The sequence below is a fragment of the Ictalurus furcatus genome, chromosome 11, assembly GCF_023375685.1.
Source record: "Ictalurus furcatus strain D&B chromosome 11, Billie_1.0, whole genome shotgun sequence".
Classification (NCBI taxonomy): domain Eukaryota; kingdom Metazoa; phylum Chordata; class Actinopteri; order Siluriformes; family Ictaluridae; genus Ictalurus; species Ictalurus furcatus.
The window spans coordinates 15,221,235-15,240,827 of record NC_071265.1 but is presented as its reverse complement, the minus strand read 5'-3'; the positions used below and the strand labels follow the sequence as shown (position 1 = coordinate 15,240,827).

General features: G+C 38.6%; 2 protein-coding genes across 3 annotated transcripts in view; both read left to right on the top strand.

Annotated features, from left to right (window-relative positions):
- gxylt2 (glucoside xylosyltransferase 2) overlaps positions 1-3,197 on the top strand; it is a 36,313-nt gene extending 33,116 nt beyond the window's left edge. The window contains exon 7 of the mRNA XM_053637031.1: positions 957-3,197. Coding sequence (XP_053493006.1) covers positions 957-1,145 — 189 coding nt within the window. The 3' untranslated portion in view covers positions 1,146-3,197. The remainder of the gene's footprint in view (positions 1-956) is intronic.
- Positions 3,198-5,625: 2,428 nt separating this feature from the next.
- ppp4r2b (protein phosphatase 4, regulatory subunit 2b) lies at positions 5,626-19,249 on the top strand. 2 transcript variants are annotated; one of them, XM_053636679.1, is made up of 9 exons: positions 5,627-6,423; positions 7,328-7,409; positions 9,159-9,329; positions 13,087-13,180; positions 15,234-15,271; positions 15,369-15,443; positions 15,574-15,714; positions 16,774-17,078; positions 17,539-19,249. In XM_053636679.1, the coding sequence occupies exons 1-9, from the start codon at positions 6,390-6,392 to the stop codon at positions 17,820-17,822; spliced, it is 1,224 nt and encodes a 407-aa protein (XP_053492654.1). In that variant the 5' UTR covers positions 5,627-6,389; the 3' UTR covers positions 17,823-19,249. The 2 variants fall into 2 exon arrangements, with proteins under 2 accessions (XP_053492653.1, XP_053492654.1); XM_053636678.1 differs by having other exon boundaries at positions 5,626-7,409.
- The last annotated feature ends 344 nt before the right edge of the window (positions 19,250-19,593 follow it).

The following is a 19,593-nucleotide window of genomic DNA, read 5'->3' as shown; positions in this document are numbered from 1 at the left end:
GAACCCAATGTGGTCTTCTGCTATTGTGGCCCATCCGCCTCAAGGACTGGCTTGTCAGACCTTCTGAGATGCTTTTCTTTTCACCATGGTTGTAAAGAGTGACTATGTCACTTACTGTAGACTTTGTCAGTTTGAACTAGTGTGGCCATTCTCGTCAGCCATGCATTTCGACTCCCAGACTGGATGTTTTGTTTTCCGGACCATTCTGTGTGAACTCTGACTCTCATTCTGATGTTTGATGTGAAAGCTTGACCTGTATCTACATGACTTTATGCATTCTGCTGCTACCACAAGATGGCTTAATTTGTGGAATGGGTAAGTATTCCTAATCTAGGTCGACCGATAGTTGAGTATACCGATAACCAAGTTGGTCAGTACCTGCCGATAACAGATTTTTTAAACTGATGTAGAATGAAAACGTAACACTCAAAGTAAAATATTGCTGGACTTTGTTTAAAAACAAGCAGTACTGACTATACCATGAAAATGTACTGTACTTTTTTTTTAATGATTATATATATATATATATATATATATATATATATATATATATATATATATATATATATATTAGTTAGTTAGTTAGTTAGTTATTTTTATAAGTAAATAAAACATGTACATCCAAACTGAACCAAAATGTAACACTCCAGATAACAAATAAAAATAGAGACATCCAAAATTAATCAAAAAACACTTCGAATAACACAACAAAATTTGGCAGTGTTTCCTCTAGAGGTCGATGTCGTACTGTATAATGACAGCGGACCCTTCTCAGCCGCTCTCGCAACGGACGCAACCGTGGATTTTTGCTGATAACCGATTACTGGAACTATCGGTTATCAGTGCCAATTAATCTACAAAATCAATTGGTCGACTAATTCCAAATAAAGTGGGCAGTAAGTGTATGTGGCGTTTCTGTTGTTTTGTGACATGTTCATGTTCATCTTGTTTTTCAGTATCCTGTTGGAGAAAACATGTTCCAGTCCTTGTTTTATCCTCTCCAGACCAAATTCTTGGACACGGTCAACACGCTATGTGGCAGAGTTCCTCAGGTGTTTCTGAAGCAGATCGAGAAGACCATGAAGGCCGTGTTTGAGCAGAAAGTGGTCCGCCACGCTCGGCCGCTTCACAGACAGCGTCGCTGAACTGCAGCAGATGCAGTCTATAAATGACAAGGAGAAGATCGGATTCTCCAAAACCAGTGGTGGTTTTTTTTTTTTTTGGTTTTGTTTTTTTATGGAACGTGCAATACCAAGACCTTGGTGTGGTTTCCTGACCAGTGTTCTCTGTCTGGACAGGATGCTACAGAGCTTCTTGGATAGACTGGGTTTTAAGCAGTGGTTATTATGGAATAAATGGCAGCTTGATGAGGGGGTTGCTCTCCAAAGAACTGAACCACTTAAGTACAAGAGCAATGTGGGGGGGAAAACAGTCCATAAGGTTAATACTAGGATAAATGAATTTAGCAGGATTTTTTCAGAGGAGTTGGTATAAGTGATAGAGATTATGTTAAAATAATAACATTTTTCTCTTGTACAGTGTAACAGAGCGGCAGATTGCACACACTATATTATTAGTTTGACTCTAGTTGCAAAGAATATTAAGATAACTTCTTAGCACAAGCTTGGCAGACATAAAGACATTTTGAAAATGCAACTGGGGACCAGGCTGTGGGTTAGACAGAGGCAAGAACAGGGTGGTGTAGCACTTGAATGTGCAATGTTCCTCTTCAGAGCTAATGTTTTAGAAGGAAGCAAATGCCAGTCATTGTTGCCTCGGGCAGTGTTGTAGAACTGAGTGACATTATTGCCTGATAATGGGCTACTTTTATTCATTTCAGTAGTCAGATTGTGTTTGCTGTTTACCACTGTGGTGCTTCTGAACTAAAATCCTGGTTTACATATACACCCAGTCTACAGAGCCCTGCCAATGTCATAAGCCATAAATAATGTGAAATCCGTGTACATTCCTATGATCGTAATAAGGTACAGATATAGCATAAAGCTTTCCGTTTCTTTCAACATGACAGTATTATGATATAAATCACTAAGAAGCACAAATTGTCTGGTTTAACAATAATAATAATAATGATTCATGCATGATTCAGAGTTTTTAGAAGGTTTTTTTTTGTGTGTAAAATGCATTCTTCTAAAATTGGATATGACACAGATTTGACCTCTCATAAGCTTTTATGAGGCATAAAATATGGCAGCGAAATTGCTTTTGGAAACTAATATACTGCTAATTCAGCAGCAGTATGCCGAGACATTTGTGCTATTATTTCCATCTTGTGGCAACAGAAATTGTCTTATAACTCGCTCAGGACCGATTCTCAGCTCCATCCCCCTTTCAAGGTTGTGCGATGTTCTGCGCAGACTCACTGATCATTTAATCATTATTCCCCTGAAGTGTGTTGCATATATAATACGTGGATCGTCGCGTATGGGGCGCGCGTCTTCAAGTCAAGATCCTATCGAGCAAAAAACTTCATCATCAGGTGGGGGACAGAAACAAATGTGATCAAGCAATATGAAATGAGTGTTTCATATTACAAAAACTTTAGGAAGTACATTACATTACTTATTCGTAATTCAAACTATAACATGAGGATGTGACGCTGAGCTGAGCCTGGTAGATGCTTATTGAAGGAAATTTCAAAGGAAAAATCCACCCTGGGCGATTTCCATATTAATCTTTCTAATTAACATGGTATCTTCAATATCATTCAAGGTTTGTTTGGTCGAGTTGACTTTTTGAGTTTAAACTTTCATTGACATGCTGGTCTATTTTCATTTCAGTTAAAAGCTTCTTACATTACCCACAATGCCACCCTGACTACCCATTGCTTAGTGGCGCAGTGGGATTTATACTGCATTTGGCTTACTTCATCGTGACGTCATTTTCGACCTCAACACATTCAACGCGCACAACAAAGTAAAAAATAATAAAAACATGGACGCCTCCATGTTTGTCTTTTGTTAGCAACAAGCTATCCAGCTAACTGTGATTGGTGACAAAATTTATAGTCAGTGTTATACAGGATGTCCCAAAAGTCTCCATACTTGGGGGACTATGTATTCCAGCACCACGGCGGTTGTGACTTTGTCAGTGAATGTTCTTGGTTGGTCCGCAACACTTCCAGTCTTTTTAAATTTGTTAATAAGTTTGGCAATAAGTGTGGTGTGTGTGATGTGTTTGCCATGTTTATTTATTTATTTATATATATATATATATATATATATATATATATATATATATATATATATATATATATATATATATATATATAATATGTATATTATAATATATATATATATTATATATATATATTACATGATATAATTATATATATATATATATATTGTATATATTATATATATATTATATATATATTACATGATATAATTATATATATATATAATATATATATATAAATATATATAAAATTATATAATTTTGGAAGATGTTTTGCTAAAAAGTGTTAATTTCCCATATGTATGAAGACTTTTGGGACACCTTGTACATTTACCACGTGAATGTGTCTGTATATTGATTGAGCTAAAGTAAACATGTACAGCATAACTCAATTAAAGGTAAGAAGTGCTGCTTTGGTCATGCCGCAAACTGGGAAGGAGCTCGTATTTGAAAAGTTTACCATGAGTTAACGAGTAGGAATGACAGGTTTTGGTTTTTCCTGGTTGGAGGTTGGGAATTAAAAGTTGTGACCTCGAGTCGAAAGCAGCATCAGCTCTCACTTAATCTCTACCTGAAGACAGATGAATGCTGGAAAACTATCAGTGAGAAAAGAAGAGCCTTGTGCTTTAGTTGTTGAAACCCGATCGTTTTCACTTACGTTTGAGAGTGTCAATCTTTTGTCCTGTTAAACACAATTGTAAATCAGTCCCTCCAGGATTTTGTGTTCACAGAAATTTAAAGCAAACTCTGCAATAATGGGAGGAGTTTGCAATTGTTTTTGTTTTTTTTAAAGAACCGGATCACCCCCACAACGATGTTGTAAGCCACATGAAAACATATGAGCAACGACAAAGACCCTTGTGGTAATTATTCATAGCTATAAAAACGTATTGGTTCCTGATATTTAAAGGGCTACCTAGCACGAAATGTATTTCTCCCACTTTACCTGATGTCCCATTTCTGCTGAACTCACCCACATTTACATCAAGTATTTCAAAGTTTAATGTATTTCAGGAAAGAATTTTTCCTTAATTAGTTTGGAAGCATACACTTCACATAAATTAAAACACACCAAAATTGTTTATTAAATTCTTGTGAACAGTGCATTTTTCCAGGGTAAGCATTGACCTGTCCATGTCCTCTCATAAACTCCAGAATGACAGAAATGACAAGTAACCATCAAATCTGCTACATATCTTGTGATACTTACTTGCTATTGTACTTCAATCTTTATATTGATTATGCTTATGCATATTTTTTTATTTAAAGGCCTAAAAAAATAAATAAACAGAGAAAGTATTGTAAATAATATGACATGAATGTGACCGTCAACAGTGTGCTTTTTCTTATCTGGGACTGGTTTCCAGCATTATCTCACTGCTGATGAATTGGAACAATCTGAAACATACAGTGATTTTTATATATATATATATATATATATATATATATATATATATATATATATATATATATCTTTTTATCAGAGGTGTCAATGCATGTCAGAAATGTTATAAATGAACACGTGCAAGCTTTTTCTATTCTCTTCAGGTAAAAAAATATATATATATATATATATACATACACACACACACACAAATAAACAAACATGCCTTTTCATGTCTGGTCATGATTGTGATGACAGTCTTTGTGGAAAATCCAGCTTGGTCTAACCAGCTGCCAAAACACAGGTTGAGCTGATCAAACTGGTAGACCATCTTTGCCAGCTGTTAGCAAGGAACTGGTTTCTGAACTATAGCTATTAATGCCATATCATAGATAATAACATAACTGCAAGACACTTAGCAAAACTCAAGCATTTAATGATAAGTTTACTCATGTAATAAGCTGGAAAATAACTTACCAGCTGGCAAAGGTGGTCTACCGGCTTGACTAGCTCAGTCTGTGCCCCCCCCCCCCCCCGCCAAGTTGAAGAAAGAAACAAAAAGCTTTGAATACATCAAATGGCAATTGCGAGTTCAACTCCTGGTCACATCAATCCGTAACCGGGAGTCCAAGAGAGCAAAACTGCCCTTGGTTTCTGGTTGGGCGGAATGGCATTCTCTCTCTCCTATCAATCACAGCAACACTAGCCTATCATGGGTGTCTGTGATCTCATGCATGAGAAACAGGGTGGATAGTGCTTTCCTCCAAGTGTGTTACACAGCCCTGTGATGCAGCAGGAGCTCAAAAAGATATGGTTGGCTTCATCCTTCATCGTCCTGCAGTTGGAAGCTGTCACAATTGTGCCATAATAACTGGCACAATCACTGTGTATGTATATATATATATATATATATATATATATATATATATATATATATATATATATATATAAAAAAAAATTTCATTAATAGGACATCTATTTTTTGAAGAAAACCATTCAAGCCAGTTTGGGTCATTTTGACCCCCTTTATGCATTCGTGAAGGTTTTTTTGGTTCATGCATTGTAGGGTTAAATATCAAAATTCTAAAAGGTGTGTCTTATCCCTGACACCTAGATGAACACTTTCCAGTTGGTTATCTGACGGTAAGTCATTCCCTTCAAATGCTATTGAAGTTAGAATCGTGTATAACAATGTCATATGTAACTTTAGAGACGGTCCCTTAATTTCCTCATATCCGTGAATATCGAACCTCCAACATCACACCAACTTTATTCCAGTATGAATATCCCCCCCGCATAAGAATGATCAGTTTTGTAAGACGTTTTGCTAAAAAGTTTGGGTTTTTTTTTTTTTTTTAAATCTATGTATGGAGACCCCCTGTAGATTAAAGTGAGCGCATTAATATAAACATATGATTTGAACTACAGCTGGAACTCTTGTCAGAGCCACACCTTCTGACCAATCAGATTCGAGCATTCAGCAGCGCTGTAGTGTAATGGTTAATCATCAGTAGCGGGATACAGGCAGCCTGGGTGTTAATCATCACAGAAAACTAGCGAGTGTTCGACTGTAAACAGACAGATCAATCAACACGTTTCAATAATACGTACCGCAGTGCTAATCAGTAGAGCAGTAAGTAGACAAGCGCTTGGAATAAGTGCAGCACAAGCACAACACCGGCTGCTTTCCGACAGTGACGTCACGCACGCCATGTTGATTTTTTTTTTTTTTTTTTTTTTTTTTTCCGCTTTCCTTTTCAACAGCAGCCATTAGCACGTCGCTTCGTGGTGGATTTACACGCGCGGAAACATGGAAATTGACACCCTTCTTGAGGCTCTGAAAGGTTGTTATTGTTTATTTTATTTACTAGTTAAGGATTAAATTTATCGAGGCCGGCCGGTGGTGTGGAGACGCAGTGCTAGCGGCTGGTGGTGTTATCTGTCCGCCGACTAAACCTTCACGTTAGCACGGCTACTTAGCTCCGTCGTTAGCGCTCGCCGCTAACTTCTTCGCGTTGCGCTTTGACTCGCCGCTTTGTCATGAGTTAACCTGCGGTGTTTGTCCTGTATGTAGTGTAGTCCTGTGAGTTCTCGCCTTGTGGGTTCACACAGATACGGAGGTTAGCGGTTAGCTGCTAATTGGTGGCTATTCCGGTCTAAAGGAAGTTGTGTGACGCGATCTATCTGGCTGCGCATTCGACTCTGCACACTAATGATTCCTAATTAAACGTCTTAATAGTAGGCGTATTTATTTAATGATTGATTGATTGATTGATTGATTGATTTAATAATCAATTTTTCACTTTTTGAGCTCCATGTTCTCACGCGTTGTCTTGTTTAAGTTATACACGGTGTAGCTGAGGCTTTTCTAGTCTTTAAGACAATGCCATGTTTCAGTCCACTGAAGCCGGTAATTAGTGACTAAACTTTTGCTTGTTTATAAACTGAGAGCGGAGAAGCCGGTTATCTGTCAGGGTTTAATATTTAGTCAGTAGGTTTAGGTTTGTTTGTTCTTGTCTGGAAGGATAAACAAAGTGAATGTAATCTTGAGAGAGTCTCAATCTGGGGTTATTTATTTTATTTTAATTTAATTTTATTTTATTTTATTTTATTTTTTATTTATTTATTTATTTATTTATTTATCTATCTATCAGTGTATACACTGGAGATGTATTGATCCCATGATGCTGTTACTGGAAGATCGATGTGTGAGTGAACTGATTTCTTGCGTTTCTCTGATGTCCTCAGATTTCGAGAAGAAAGGGAAAAAGGAAGTGTCCCCGGTTTTGGACCAGTTTCTGTGCCATGTCGCGAAGACCGGAGAGACCATGTAAGTCATGTGGACAAGCTCGGCTTAACTGTCTTAGGCCGCATTTACACTACACCGTTCATGTGACCCAGATCTGTTGTTTTCCTCCCACGTGGCACAGATTGGATATGACCCACGGACGTGTACGCAGGAAAAAAGCACGTGGATTCTGATATTCTCAGATCCGTTTCAGGCCTCTTTCATACGTGGAAATGAATCAGATACATGCGTTTGCGTCTGCCATGTGAGCAGGCAGATCGGATGTTCCTCTGTCGATGCGAGTCATGCGCCGTTGAAAAAGCGACGGTGGCAAATGACATCAACTCCGGTGGACACCAACCGCAAAAATACAGCTCTCAACAAGGGCCGTCTTCTTTGTTTCTCCGGCTTCAGAGCCCTGTGTTTTTGCTTGTATTATATTTTCATCTGCATCCATTGCAAATGGATTAAGCTTCCGGTGACGTCTACCTTGGGGTGTTTCACGAAGCTTTTAAAAGATGTAAGCGGGTCGTCAAAAAAATCAGATATAGTTAACAAATCGGAATTGGGCATCAAGACCTGCAGTGTAAATGCAGCCGATAAGTCCTCTCGTTTGTTTCAGGTTTCGTTAGCTACGTTTCCATCCACATATTATTATGTGAATTTTGGGATATTGCATAAAAAAATGTCGTTTAAATGCTGGATGGAAACACCAGATGCAAATAAAATCTCCGACATGCACATAAAAAAACGACAACATATGAGCTCAATCGAGGCGGAGCATTTTTGCATTCGATAAGAAGACATGCACATAAACTATGACGTAAGCACATTTACTGAATAAATTCCTCAATAAGCATCAAAAGTCATGTAACTCTGCTTCAACGAATCATGCGATTGGATAATCGGTTCCGAAAAGTGGATCAGTCTTGCTGTACAGCATCTCGAATGTTGGTTTTGTCGTTTCTGAAACGTCTGAGCCAAAATCCATCAGCAAAACGATTTGGTATAATAACCTCCCAGAACTGTCTCACACGATTCCCTAACCAAATATCAGGCAACAGCTGACTATCGCTAGAGAACATGAGGTCTGAGAGCGTTGCATCAATGCACTCTGAAGCGCAAGTCACTGACTACGTTTACATGCACATCAATATTCTAATTAGTACTGAGTCGTGTAAACGCCTCGATCCAATCGGCCGATTCGGATTAAGACGATATTCTGATTCCCACCCCGGAACATGCCTGTTTTAATTGGAAATGTGTTGCATGTAAACACCTTATTCAGGAAATCCACTGAAAGGAGATGTATGTGCATGCTCAGTCCACAAGGAATTGTGGGTAGCAACGGCAGCATTTTGAATCTCCTGGGGAAATAACAGCCGGAAAGGAAAAGTGCACACACGCACAACAGCCGTGTATACAGAGATATGCAACCTGAATACAGACCGTAAACAGAATTCAATGTGCATGTAAATGTAGTAATTTATTTTATAAGGAAAAACGAGCCACAGCGGCTTCCCCGGTTTCCACAGCTTCCATTTGTATTGATAAGTGACTCTTTTGTTCTATTGAACGTATTAGATGGAAGCGGTGGTTTAATCCCAAATGTTTTATGCGATACTCCAGTTTTTCGTGTAAGTTACATTTGTAACTTGGATGGAAACATGGCTTTAGTTGTGCTTTGAAGCACAAGCAGAAAAATAACATCTCGTAGAGACCTTTGTTGTGTCCTTTCTTAAATAGTACATATAGAATGAAAAGATTGTGTGTGTGTGTGTTTCTGTGTAGGGTCTCATGGTTGCAGTTTAAAAGCTACTTTCTGTTCAAACTGGAGAAGGTGATGGAGGACTTCAGAGCTTCAGCGCCAGAGCAGAGAGGACCTGCAAACCCTAACGTGGAGTCCATCCCGTTTGAGGAGATGAAAGAGAGAATATTGAAGATCGTCAACGGATACAACGGGTGAGTAGCCGTATCCGGGGGTGGGCAAATCTCAAATTCATTGAAAGCTCCAAATTGACTTCCAGTCGCACGAGTTGTTTTTCCGGAAACCTAATAAACTCGGCTGAAAAGTGGGAGCTAATGTCTGAGTTCCTGGGTGGTGGTGGTTGAAATTATTCGAAGGAGATTTTGTTATTTTAAGGTCCCCACCCTCCCACCTTGTTTTTGACCATTACATCATTACCATATTTGTGAAGGAAGGCTGGCAACACTTATTGTCAAAAGTCTCTTCATTTCATCCAGTAACATGTTTGAGATTTAATGAAAATATGTGGAGCTCCTTCACTTGTACACATTTGAACTGCAAATATCACAGCCCTCTTTTCAACACTTAAAAAAAAATTAAACCAAGATAAATCATAACTTTATTTATTTATTTATTTTTAAACCTTTATTGTGAAATTTTAACCTATTAACTAGATGGGTAAAGTTCGTCACGACAAACTTTGACATTGGCTTGAGAAAGCAAGTCTGTAAGATGCAAGAGTGCCATTTGTTATAGAGTTGGTTAGATAGATAGATGGGTTTAAAAGATTAGATAGAAAGATTAGATAGAATGGAAGCTCAATTGAGTCTAAAGGGCTTCTGGGTGTTTAAAGTTGAATTTTTGACAGTTGGAGTTCGACAGACAGGCAGATCGATAGATGGGTACAGTTAGATTTTGAAGCACTTTCACATTTAAAGAAGTTTGAAGGTTTTAAGTCTCTCAGACAGATTACTGTGTGGTTGCAAGGAAGTTCTGTGTGGCTGCAGGGGCATTGCTAGGGTGTTATGGGTGGTTGCTAGGCAGTTGCTAGGGTCTTCTGGCTGGTTGCTCGGGTCTTCTGGCTGGTTGCTAGGCTGTTGGTAGGGTGTTATGGGTGGTTGCTAGGCAGTTGCTAGGGTGTTCTGGGTGCTTGCTAGGCGGTTGCTAAGGTGTTGTGGGTGGTTGTTAGGACACTATAGATAGCTATATAGATAGATGGATCGATAGTGCCAATAGTTGTACAGTTGGATAGATGGATTAGATTAGAAATATAGATAGAAAAGATTAGTTTGGAGAAATCATTCTAAGTCGCATTTTCAGTTGAATTTGGGGAAACCACTTGAAGCATTCGTTGTGTTGAACTATTTCAATTGCTTTTGTTTGATTTGTTCATCGCAAACAGCTGGAAGTCTGTACATATTGACAATAAACCTGACTTGCGATGGCGTTTGAATAATTTTGATTGCAGCTGTAGATTGATCTAGGTAAATAGACAGATTGAGAAATTGATGGACAGACAGAAGGGCAAACCCTGTCTTAATGTTTATGCATGAGGTGACTGTTAATCAAAAACAAGTTCACACAGGAAATCTACTTGGAACTGTGCCCAGGCTCAGTAGCCACCTTCACACCAAGGAGTACTATTTGGACTTGGCACCATGTAGCCTTTTAATAGTGTTTTATTGGGGTGCCTGCTTTTCACATTAGCCAAAAGAAACCCATCACGCAAGACTTGTCCCAAATTCCACATACAATGGATTGAATAAAATTGACATTTCAGCTTCATTCCTGAATCGCTCCCATTTTCTAGACATTTCTCTTGTTCTCCTTCACTGACTTTAGGCTTCCCTCCTTTACACCTAAAGTTTTAAACCAGCTATGTCAAGAGGTAGATAAATAATAATAAAAAAAGGTGTCCTCCTTTTCGCTGATGCTGTATTCGCTTCTGTTCATGCATGATGATTTTCCAGGAATTATATCTTGTCCTAGCTGCATCAGTATTCCTGGTATTTCAACTATGCCTTATGTTCACACGAAACCTCTTCCCATTAATAATCATTAAATTCTTGCATTACAGTGCAGGTGTGAGAGGGGTTATGGTTAGCATTGTGGTATGAAAATTGACATTTGCTCAGCTACGGTTTATTAAACACAAAAAAAATAAAAAATAATAAAAAACAGCAACCGGATGGTGAATCTTGCCTGCGCGTCACCTTTACCCCATCGACTGGCTGTCAGACTTGCCAACTTGCTTCTCTCTCTCACACACACACACACAGAGCGGAGAAAAAGTCAGCGAGAAGTGAAGCTGATGTCACCAATCTCCATCCCCCGCTGAAAAAGAACCTAAACTCAGCAGCGTTGGATTATTTTGGGTAGCCCATAAATGAAAGGGGGTTTTTCCTCGAGGACGGATATCCAGTTTGCAAAATTAAAAAATATATTTTTTTTTACATCTCTGTGCAGCTCAAGGCATATGTCCCCTTTATTACTTTAATCCCTAACAAAAAAAAAAGTGTGTGAGCCTTTAAATGTCAGTCATAAAATGCGCCATCGAAATCATTTTCCACATCCCAGCTTCCGTCTACATCTACACTGTCTGTGTGTTTGGTAACCTCTGACTTACACACCCACACACACACACACATGCGTGCATACACACGAACCGTAAATGACTTGCACTTCAGAGCATGCAGATGAAACACTCTCGGACCTCATGTTCGATTGCCGATTGTCGGCAGATGCCTGATATATTTGGGAAGGGAATCGTGAGACCGTTCTGGGAGGTAATTATACCAAATCATTTTGATGACAGATTTTGGCTTAGACGTTTGAGAAACGACAAAACAACATTCGTGATGCTGTGCAGCGAGAGACAAACACCAGTTGTGCAAGTTGGCCACGTGTGCTGAATATCCAGTCACATCAGCCAATTATCCAATCACATGACTTGTTGAGGCAAAGTCACATGACACTCGATGCACTGGAGGAATTTATTCAGTAAATGTGTTTCTGTCGTAGCTTATGCGCATGTCGTCTCGTGTGTTCAGTTGAGGCGCAAAATCTTTTGATTCGATTTTTTGTGTGCATTTTGGAGATTTTATTCGCATCTGGTGTTTCCATCCAGCTGTTTTTTGCGGGGGTTATTTATTTATAAAAAAAAAACCTCTTGTTTTCATTCCTTTAAGGGCTTTGTAACTGATGATGATGAAGTGTAATACCGTGAAATCCTCATACCGTTGCAGCCCTAGTTATGGTGAAGGGCAGTTTTGACTATCTTAAACCTGTGTAAGTGTGTTTATATATATATATATATATATATATATATATATATATACACATACATACATACATACATACATACATACATACATACATACATACATACATACACAGACCGAAGATAATCGCGTGTGGAAAGAGACAGCTATGAAGTGAGGGGTGGGGTATACTGCAAAATTAGTAGTTTAAGGCCACTTTTTCTTACAGGCAGCACCCCAGTTGGAGAACAGTCAAATTGTTTTTGTCCATAATTGATGGGTGAGAGAGAGACACCTGCACGCACACTGTCCGAACGTAGAGCAGCCAGTCAGGCGTTCAGTTCCATAACAAGCGTTAGAGTTATTTTATTTATGTTTTAATAATAATAATGACCTGCTGACAATCAGTTACATATTATATTGCACTATGGTGCTACTGTGGGCACTTCAAAATATTGTCACTGTCCTGCATCAAGACCTGAATCCTCTTTGCTATCCATGATGGTTTGAAAAACTGGTGGACAGAACTGGGTCATGGATTGAAGAATTTTATTTATTTATTTATATATATATATATTTATATATTTATATATTTATTTAAACACATTATTAGGGTAATATTATAGTGTGAAAGTCAGACAGTTAGCATATTATGAAAATGTACCATTGGCACATGCCCGATAATTAGATATGCTCTATATTTCTTTCCCAGGATTCCATTCACTATCCAGCGCTTGTGTGAGCTCCTCACAGATCCCAAGAGGAACTACACAGGAACAGAGAAATTTCTCAGAGGGGTTGAGAAGGTAAGAGCAGATTGTACCGTTTAATTCAAATGAGTTTGATGGCATTCAGAGTGATCACACATCAGGGCAATCACATCAAATCCGAATAAATAAATTCTGTGGAAATTTAAACCAGAAATAGTGTGATGGTTTTATTGTTTAGAAACATTTCAGTGTTTAAGTAGATGCTTGTAAATCTAATTCAGGACACGTTCAGGAACTAATATTATCCCGGTCACACACATTTGCCAATGCTAGCTCTTTTGTTGTTGTTAAAGAAAGAAGTACAGGTTTAAATTTAATACAAATGAATAAAAAGTCAATTTTGTGGAACATCCACAGGGTATCACTTACATTATAGCAGCTATAAACAGTTGATCCCTTACTGTCATCTCTATTTTCTCGGTCTCTCTCTTGAAGTTAATTAGACAGAAAAACACAAAGTGCTCTATTCTGTAATAGGGCTGCAACAACTAATCGATGACGATTAAAATAATCAACAATGGATTTCATTATGGATTAGTCGGGTCTGTGACGTCACTGTGGATAACCCCAGTCAGTGACGTCGCTTCACCATGGTGAAAAACGCATTTCTAGGAATAAAACACATCTGAGAAACAGCGAGGTCACAGAGTGAGCTGCTGAGGGAAAAGTGCACGATCCAGGTCGTACAAAACAGGAGAATGTTTTATATTAAGCGCTTCAAACAAACTCGTAAGTGTATTAACGTGGCATGTCGTGTCAGACGCTGTGTCAGACGCTGTGACAGACGCGTGTGCTGTTTAATGTGTTCTAGACATGTTTTCTTCAGCACAGAAATGACACTTTTACCTTTATATCCTTATCTGTAAATGTTAGACATTCACACAAGTATTTCCATTTAACATAAAGACTCGTCCTGAGAGCGACCGAGTCTCCGTTAAACTTCACTGAATGAGCGTGAGTCTGCACATACGCGTCAATCAAACACCGCGCAATAACTCTGACTAAAATATTCATTTGATCAAATATGTTGTTTGAGACTTTATTTATCAATATATAGAAACTAAAGTAATTGTGTTTTTTTATGAGAGCAGTAACTGTAATGGGGTTAGAACATGGAATTGTATAGAAATGTAAGACGTTTCATACATTTTCAGAATAAAGTAACGTTACTGTGTTCAGATGAGTGAATGTGTGTGTTACTGCAGAATTCAACCTCTCGCCAGTTAACACTTCATTAATGCTTTTGTTTTTCTTTTTTATCATTTGTAAAAGCTTGTGGACGATCAGTTGGGTTTTTTTCAATTTGCACAATGTTTTGGCCTTTTAATCCAACTAATCGATCAATCGAAGAAATAAGACAGATTAATCGATTATCAAAATACTCGCTAGTTGCAGCCCTACTCTGAAAACTCTCCCATGTTGAGAAACTTAAAGGAGCAGCTTTACTTCTGTTAGTGCACACTAGACATCTTTCAAAAAATACTAAATGTTTTCTCACAGAAAACCTTACCATATTGACAATTACACACTTGCATCTGTTTATGTGGAGGGTGATCTAAATGTACTATAGAAGCTGTATTCGAACAAGCACATTAATAGGAATCTGTCATTTGAGTTACAAGTGTCACTGCTGTCAGAGCTGCTGTTTTGGGAAAATGAGTCAACACCTTTTGACTAATCATACTTGAGACTTCAACGGTGCTGTTGTATAAACTGTTACACCAGCTTGGTAGTGATTTTCATCTGTCCACCCTTTTATCTTTAGCCCACATTGTTCTTGTGAATCCTTGTTTAGTCTAGTCACCACATGACCTAAATTCCACTCGCCTAAATTCAGCTTTAACATATAAAACTTGTCAAACACAGCTCCTGATATTTAGAGCATGTTTTCTCAAAGCTAACAGAGCCTAGAGAACGTAGACACCTACCCAGGTGCTCACACTAAGGAGACAAGTCTGTCATTCTCGAAGTGTGTTATAATTACTAGTTGTAATTAATTGTTGCTAAAACTATTTGAAGTGTAAATATTATGTTACCATTAAAATGTGCTGGAAAAGGGTTTGAATGTGGCTTTTCTGTCTTTTCCCAGAATGTGATGGTGGTCAGTTGTGTGTATCCCACCTCTGAGTAAGTGCTATCAATTTGTGCCAACTTATTTCATTAGTTATGCTCATCTACAGTAATGACTGATGCTAATTGATTCCGATTTTTGTTAAATGTTCAGGAAAAATGGATGCAGTGGCATTAACAGAATGAATGGAGTCATGTTGCCAGGTACCACATCCATATTCACAGAAAGGTAAATTAGGCTATTTAATAAAGATATTTTTAATAAATGTATTAAAGTTCTATCTATAGAAGTAAAAACTGATTACTGCTATTAACTCTTTTGCTTAATTTCACACTCTCCCCTGCAACCTGTTCCTCAGGAAAGTGAATGGGCCTGGAACACCGCGGCCGATGAACAGACTGAAAATTTCCCCATCTAGTTCGTTGGCCACGAATGGTCTGCTGGACAGCACAGAAAACAAAGACTCAAACACAACTCCAGGCCACAGCAAACCTGTTGGGTATACTTGACCTCTTTCTTTTTTTATTGGTACTATTTACTTAAATAGTTCTTTGGAGCTGGCGTTGATGTTCAGCTTGTTTCAGCTTCAGACTAAATGTTCCAAGATGCAGAAGATGAATATCTCACACACTGACCTTTCTGTTCTTTTGTATATTGGGATTAAAGCTGTTTATACCACAGCGCTTTTGAATTCTCGATTCTGATTGGCTGAGAGACGTTCTGGAGGTGTGCAGTTATTTTTCAGTAAATGCACAGCTACAGTAGTTCCAGTCAGGTCTCGGCCGCAGTACAGTGTCCATATCACTTCGCAGAGTGAACTGAACTAACCGAAAAGTTACCCTACTGTCCACCACAGCACACTGCGCTAACAACAAACAAAATGACAGAAAATGAGATTTTCCAGAAATAAATAAGTAAGTAATAATTGATGACGGGCCGTTGAATTATTAGAAAAATTATGCGCACACAAGGTGGTAATGTGGCCACGAGGCGAAGCGGATGTTTGAGCCATTAATATGCAGTTATTAGAGAGAGAGAGAGGGTAAGAAAAAGAGAGAGCGTGAGAGCACGTGCTATAAGCTGGTGAACAAGTATGATATTTATTTATTCATTGTATTTTCTGCAGTACTTTAATTTATATATGTAGGCTTATCAATATTTGTTTGTTCTATTTTTATATTAGCATGAAATGGGGGGAAAAAAAACTGTTCTCACACAAGTAACTGAATATAAATGGTTCACGCCTCTGTTACTTGCTCTAAAATGACATTTAGGAATTAGCGAGAGGCTTGAGATGGGATGCATAATAAATTAGTTCCACACACGAGCTCTTTAAGGACAAAAGCCTGACGAATGTATTGAAATAAAACATCTGAACAATGTCGAGGTGTGGTATAAGCGGAATAATGTACACCCTGAGGTGGCCATTGCACCTAATTTCTAATAATTCAACGCCCCATCAAGTGTTCCTTACATATTAGAAGAGAGGTATCACAGTTCTAGAATTTTTGTCACGCTTACCTTTTTACCTTCTAAGCACATTGTGTGTGTGTTTCAGTGACGTGCCTACGTCAGGCCTCGGATCTCCTTTGAATAGCTGCATAAAGAACAAGCATGCAGAAGAGGAAGAAAACCCGGAGGAAGAACAGCTGGAGGTGAAGAGGCTCAAGTTCAGTGAGGAGGGAGATGAGGAGGAGGAGGAAGACACTGAATGTGAATCGGATGACAAGAGCGTTCAATCTGAGGGAGTGTGCGATGTGTCGGAAAATGCAGAGTCACCATCATCCATGACACAGGAGAATCATCAAGGACACGAGGAAGAGCGGGAGGATGCCAGTTCATCGGCACCTTGTGAGGACCAAGGTATCACCTGAAAATGTTTTCTATTTTTAACTTCCAGTCTAAATTTGTTTGAAAAGAGCTCATTTGTAATCTGACACTTGTGTACTAAATGATAAACCGGTAGATCACGTGTGTGAGCCAATACATTTGACAATTCACTTAAACAAGACTCCATTATTCTTACACAGTACAAGTATAAAAATGTAAGTTGCTGAAACCGTAATCGTACTTAGTAACAGTAATTTTATATCCAGCTTTATCGATTAAACATTAATGTTTCCTTAAACAACTGACATATGTTCATTTTTGAAACGGTCCTATTGAGCTACTCAATTTCTAAATGGTTGATTATCCAGTGAAACAGTTTTTCCCTTATCAAATAATGTTTTTCCACTCATCATTTTTCCTGCTATCTGTTGTGCCTCAAAACAAAGTACTGTGTCTAGAGCCTGAATCCAAACGCTTTCTTTTGTCTCCTTAGAGCCGTCCAGTACACAATCCGACTGTGCAGAGAGGGAAGTTCCTTCCGGATCCGCCCAGGAACCCGTTGACATGGACCAGTCAGAGCAGACAGCTCCCGCTTCCAGCCCTGAGAGGCAGGAGGTGGAGGAGGAGTCTAGTGAGCCGGACAGTAGCAGCAGCAGTAATGAGCTTGCCGCCTCTTCTGACTCCACCCCCAGTGGTGCAGACTCACCCACAGAGGGCAGCGTGGAGTTGGGGGAGCTAGACTTAGAAAACACAGAAGAGCCTATGGAGCAGGATTAAGGAGCCTCCCAAACACAGACTTTGTAGCATAAACAACCAGCGTGTGGAGATTTGAGAACACACTAACAGTAACAGGATGGACTCTTTAACCGGGGCCTCCAACAGCCTTTTGGTCCAGCGTCACCTACTTTTTCCAGCTTTCTTACCTGTTATGGGTGGACACACTATGCTGGTGTACATATGTGATGTTTTTGTTTATTTCCTTTTTAGTTTTGTATTGAAGTTTATTTTTATTCTCTTTCAATTACACCCCCCTCACCTTAGCACCACTGAATGCAGTTGGTCTTCAAAGGCATTTATCCTTGTGTTATAGTACAGCAGAGGGATGATGGTCTCTCACTTCAGTTGATATACTTCTATACAGGTTGTAGATCTGTGAGGGTTCTGGAGTGTTTAGTTTTCCCTCAGGTGTTTTTTTTTTGTTTGTTTGTTTTTTAAGTTCATTTATGCAGACTTTATCTCCAGAACAGTAGAATTTCCTCTTGCTTATGCAGTTTCTCCAAAGACACATCACTTATTAGAGTTTGAAGCAAAGGCCATAATTATTGGCTCATATTCGGGGTTTTTTTTTTTTCCCCTTTCCCTCCCACACAGTTTAGGTTGTCAGTTAAGGGTTGTTACATCCGTCAGATTGTCTGCATATGGACCCATGTAGAAAGCGCGATCAGCTATGTATTGTTTTAACTATTACACATCCCTCCCCCATGTTGTCCTTTTCTTCCCTTTTTTTTTTTAAAGCTCTTGCTGTTACACCCCAGACTGTAATAAAGGAAAGAGTTTCATATAAAAGGTACATATACTTAATGGAAAAAATTTCAAGTGAATGATGATTTTTGGTTCACAACAATAATTTATATGAACATTTCAATTAATCACTCTATTTTTGAGAAATTTAGATTTTTTTTTTCTAAGCCAGTCTGATCACTAGTCAGATTGTGCTAAAACTGTTTGTGAAAGTGAACGTGAGAGGCGCTCGTGTCTATACAACGCTGTCTCACCAGTTACAACTGACTGCCTCTACTGCACCTGTACTGTTTTGATATTTAGATTTTTTTAAATTTCTGTAGTTTTGTAGAGCATTGTGTTCACTGCTGTTTGTGATTCCATATTATTGTAAGATCTTTGTGTATACTGAATGCGTGTGCTTTCGATGCAGTATTCAGGTGAAGCAATAAATGTTCTGATTTTAAATGTGCAAATGAGGTGTTTTCTTATTTTTGTTGTTTTTGATTATCGAAGGCTTTCTACCTTTTTAACGTAGATATAATTTATTCGTAAGCAGTGAATAGGAACTTCATCTGCTGCAGTGCACACATGATTTGATCCCTTACTGTCTGAAAATGCATATGTATGTGTGTGTGAACACTTTATTAGGAACACCTGTGCACCTACTCATTCATGCAGTTGTCTAATTAGCCAATTGTGTGGCTGCAATGCATGAAGTCATGCAGGTATGGGCTAGCAGCTTCAGGTAATGCTCACCATATCAACCATCAAAATGGGGTAAGAATATGATCTTGATTTTGACTGTGGTATGATTGTTGGTGCCAGACAGGCTGGTTTGAGTATTTCTATAACCGCTGATCTGGAATTTTCATGCACAACAGTTTCTAGAGTTTGCACAGAATGGCGCAATAAAGAAAAAACATCCACTGAGCTGCAGTTCTGCAGACAGAAAAGCCTTGTTGATGAGAGAGGTCAATAGAGAATGGCAGGACTGGTTCGAGCTGACAGAAAGGCTACAGTAACTCAGATAACCTCTCTGTACTAT

Bases quoted from the DNA above. Each gene is read 5' to 3' on its own strand.
- ppp4r2b (XM_053636678.1), top strand. From the start codon at position 7,261: ATGATGCTGTTACTGGAAGATCGATGTGTGAGTGAACTGATTTCTTGC. The intron at 13,181-15,233 runs GTAAGAGCAGAT...GTCTTTTCCCAG, and splicing joins TTCTCAGAGGGGTTGAGAAG to AATGTGATGGTGGTCAGTTG. The intron at 15,272-15,368 runs GTAAGTGCTATC...TTAAATGTTCAG, and splicing joins TGTGTGTATCCCACCTCTGA to GAAAAATGGATGCAGTGGCA.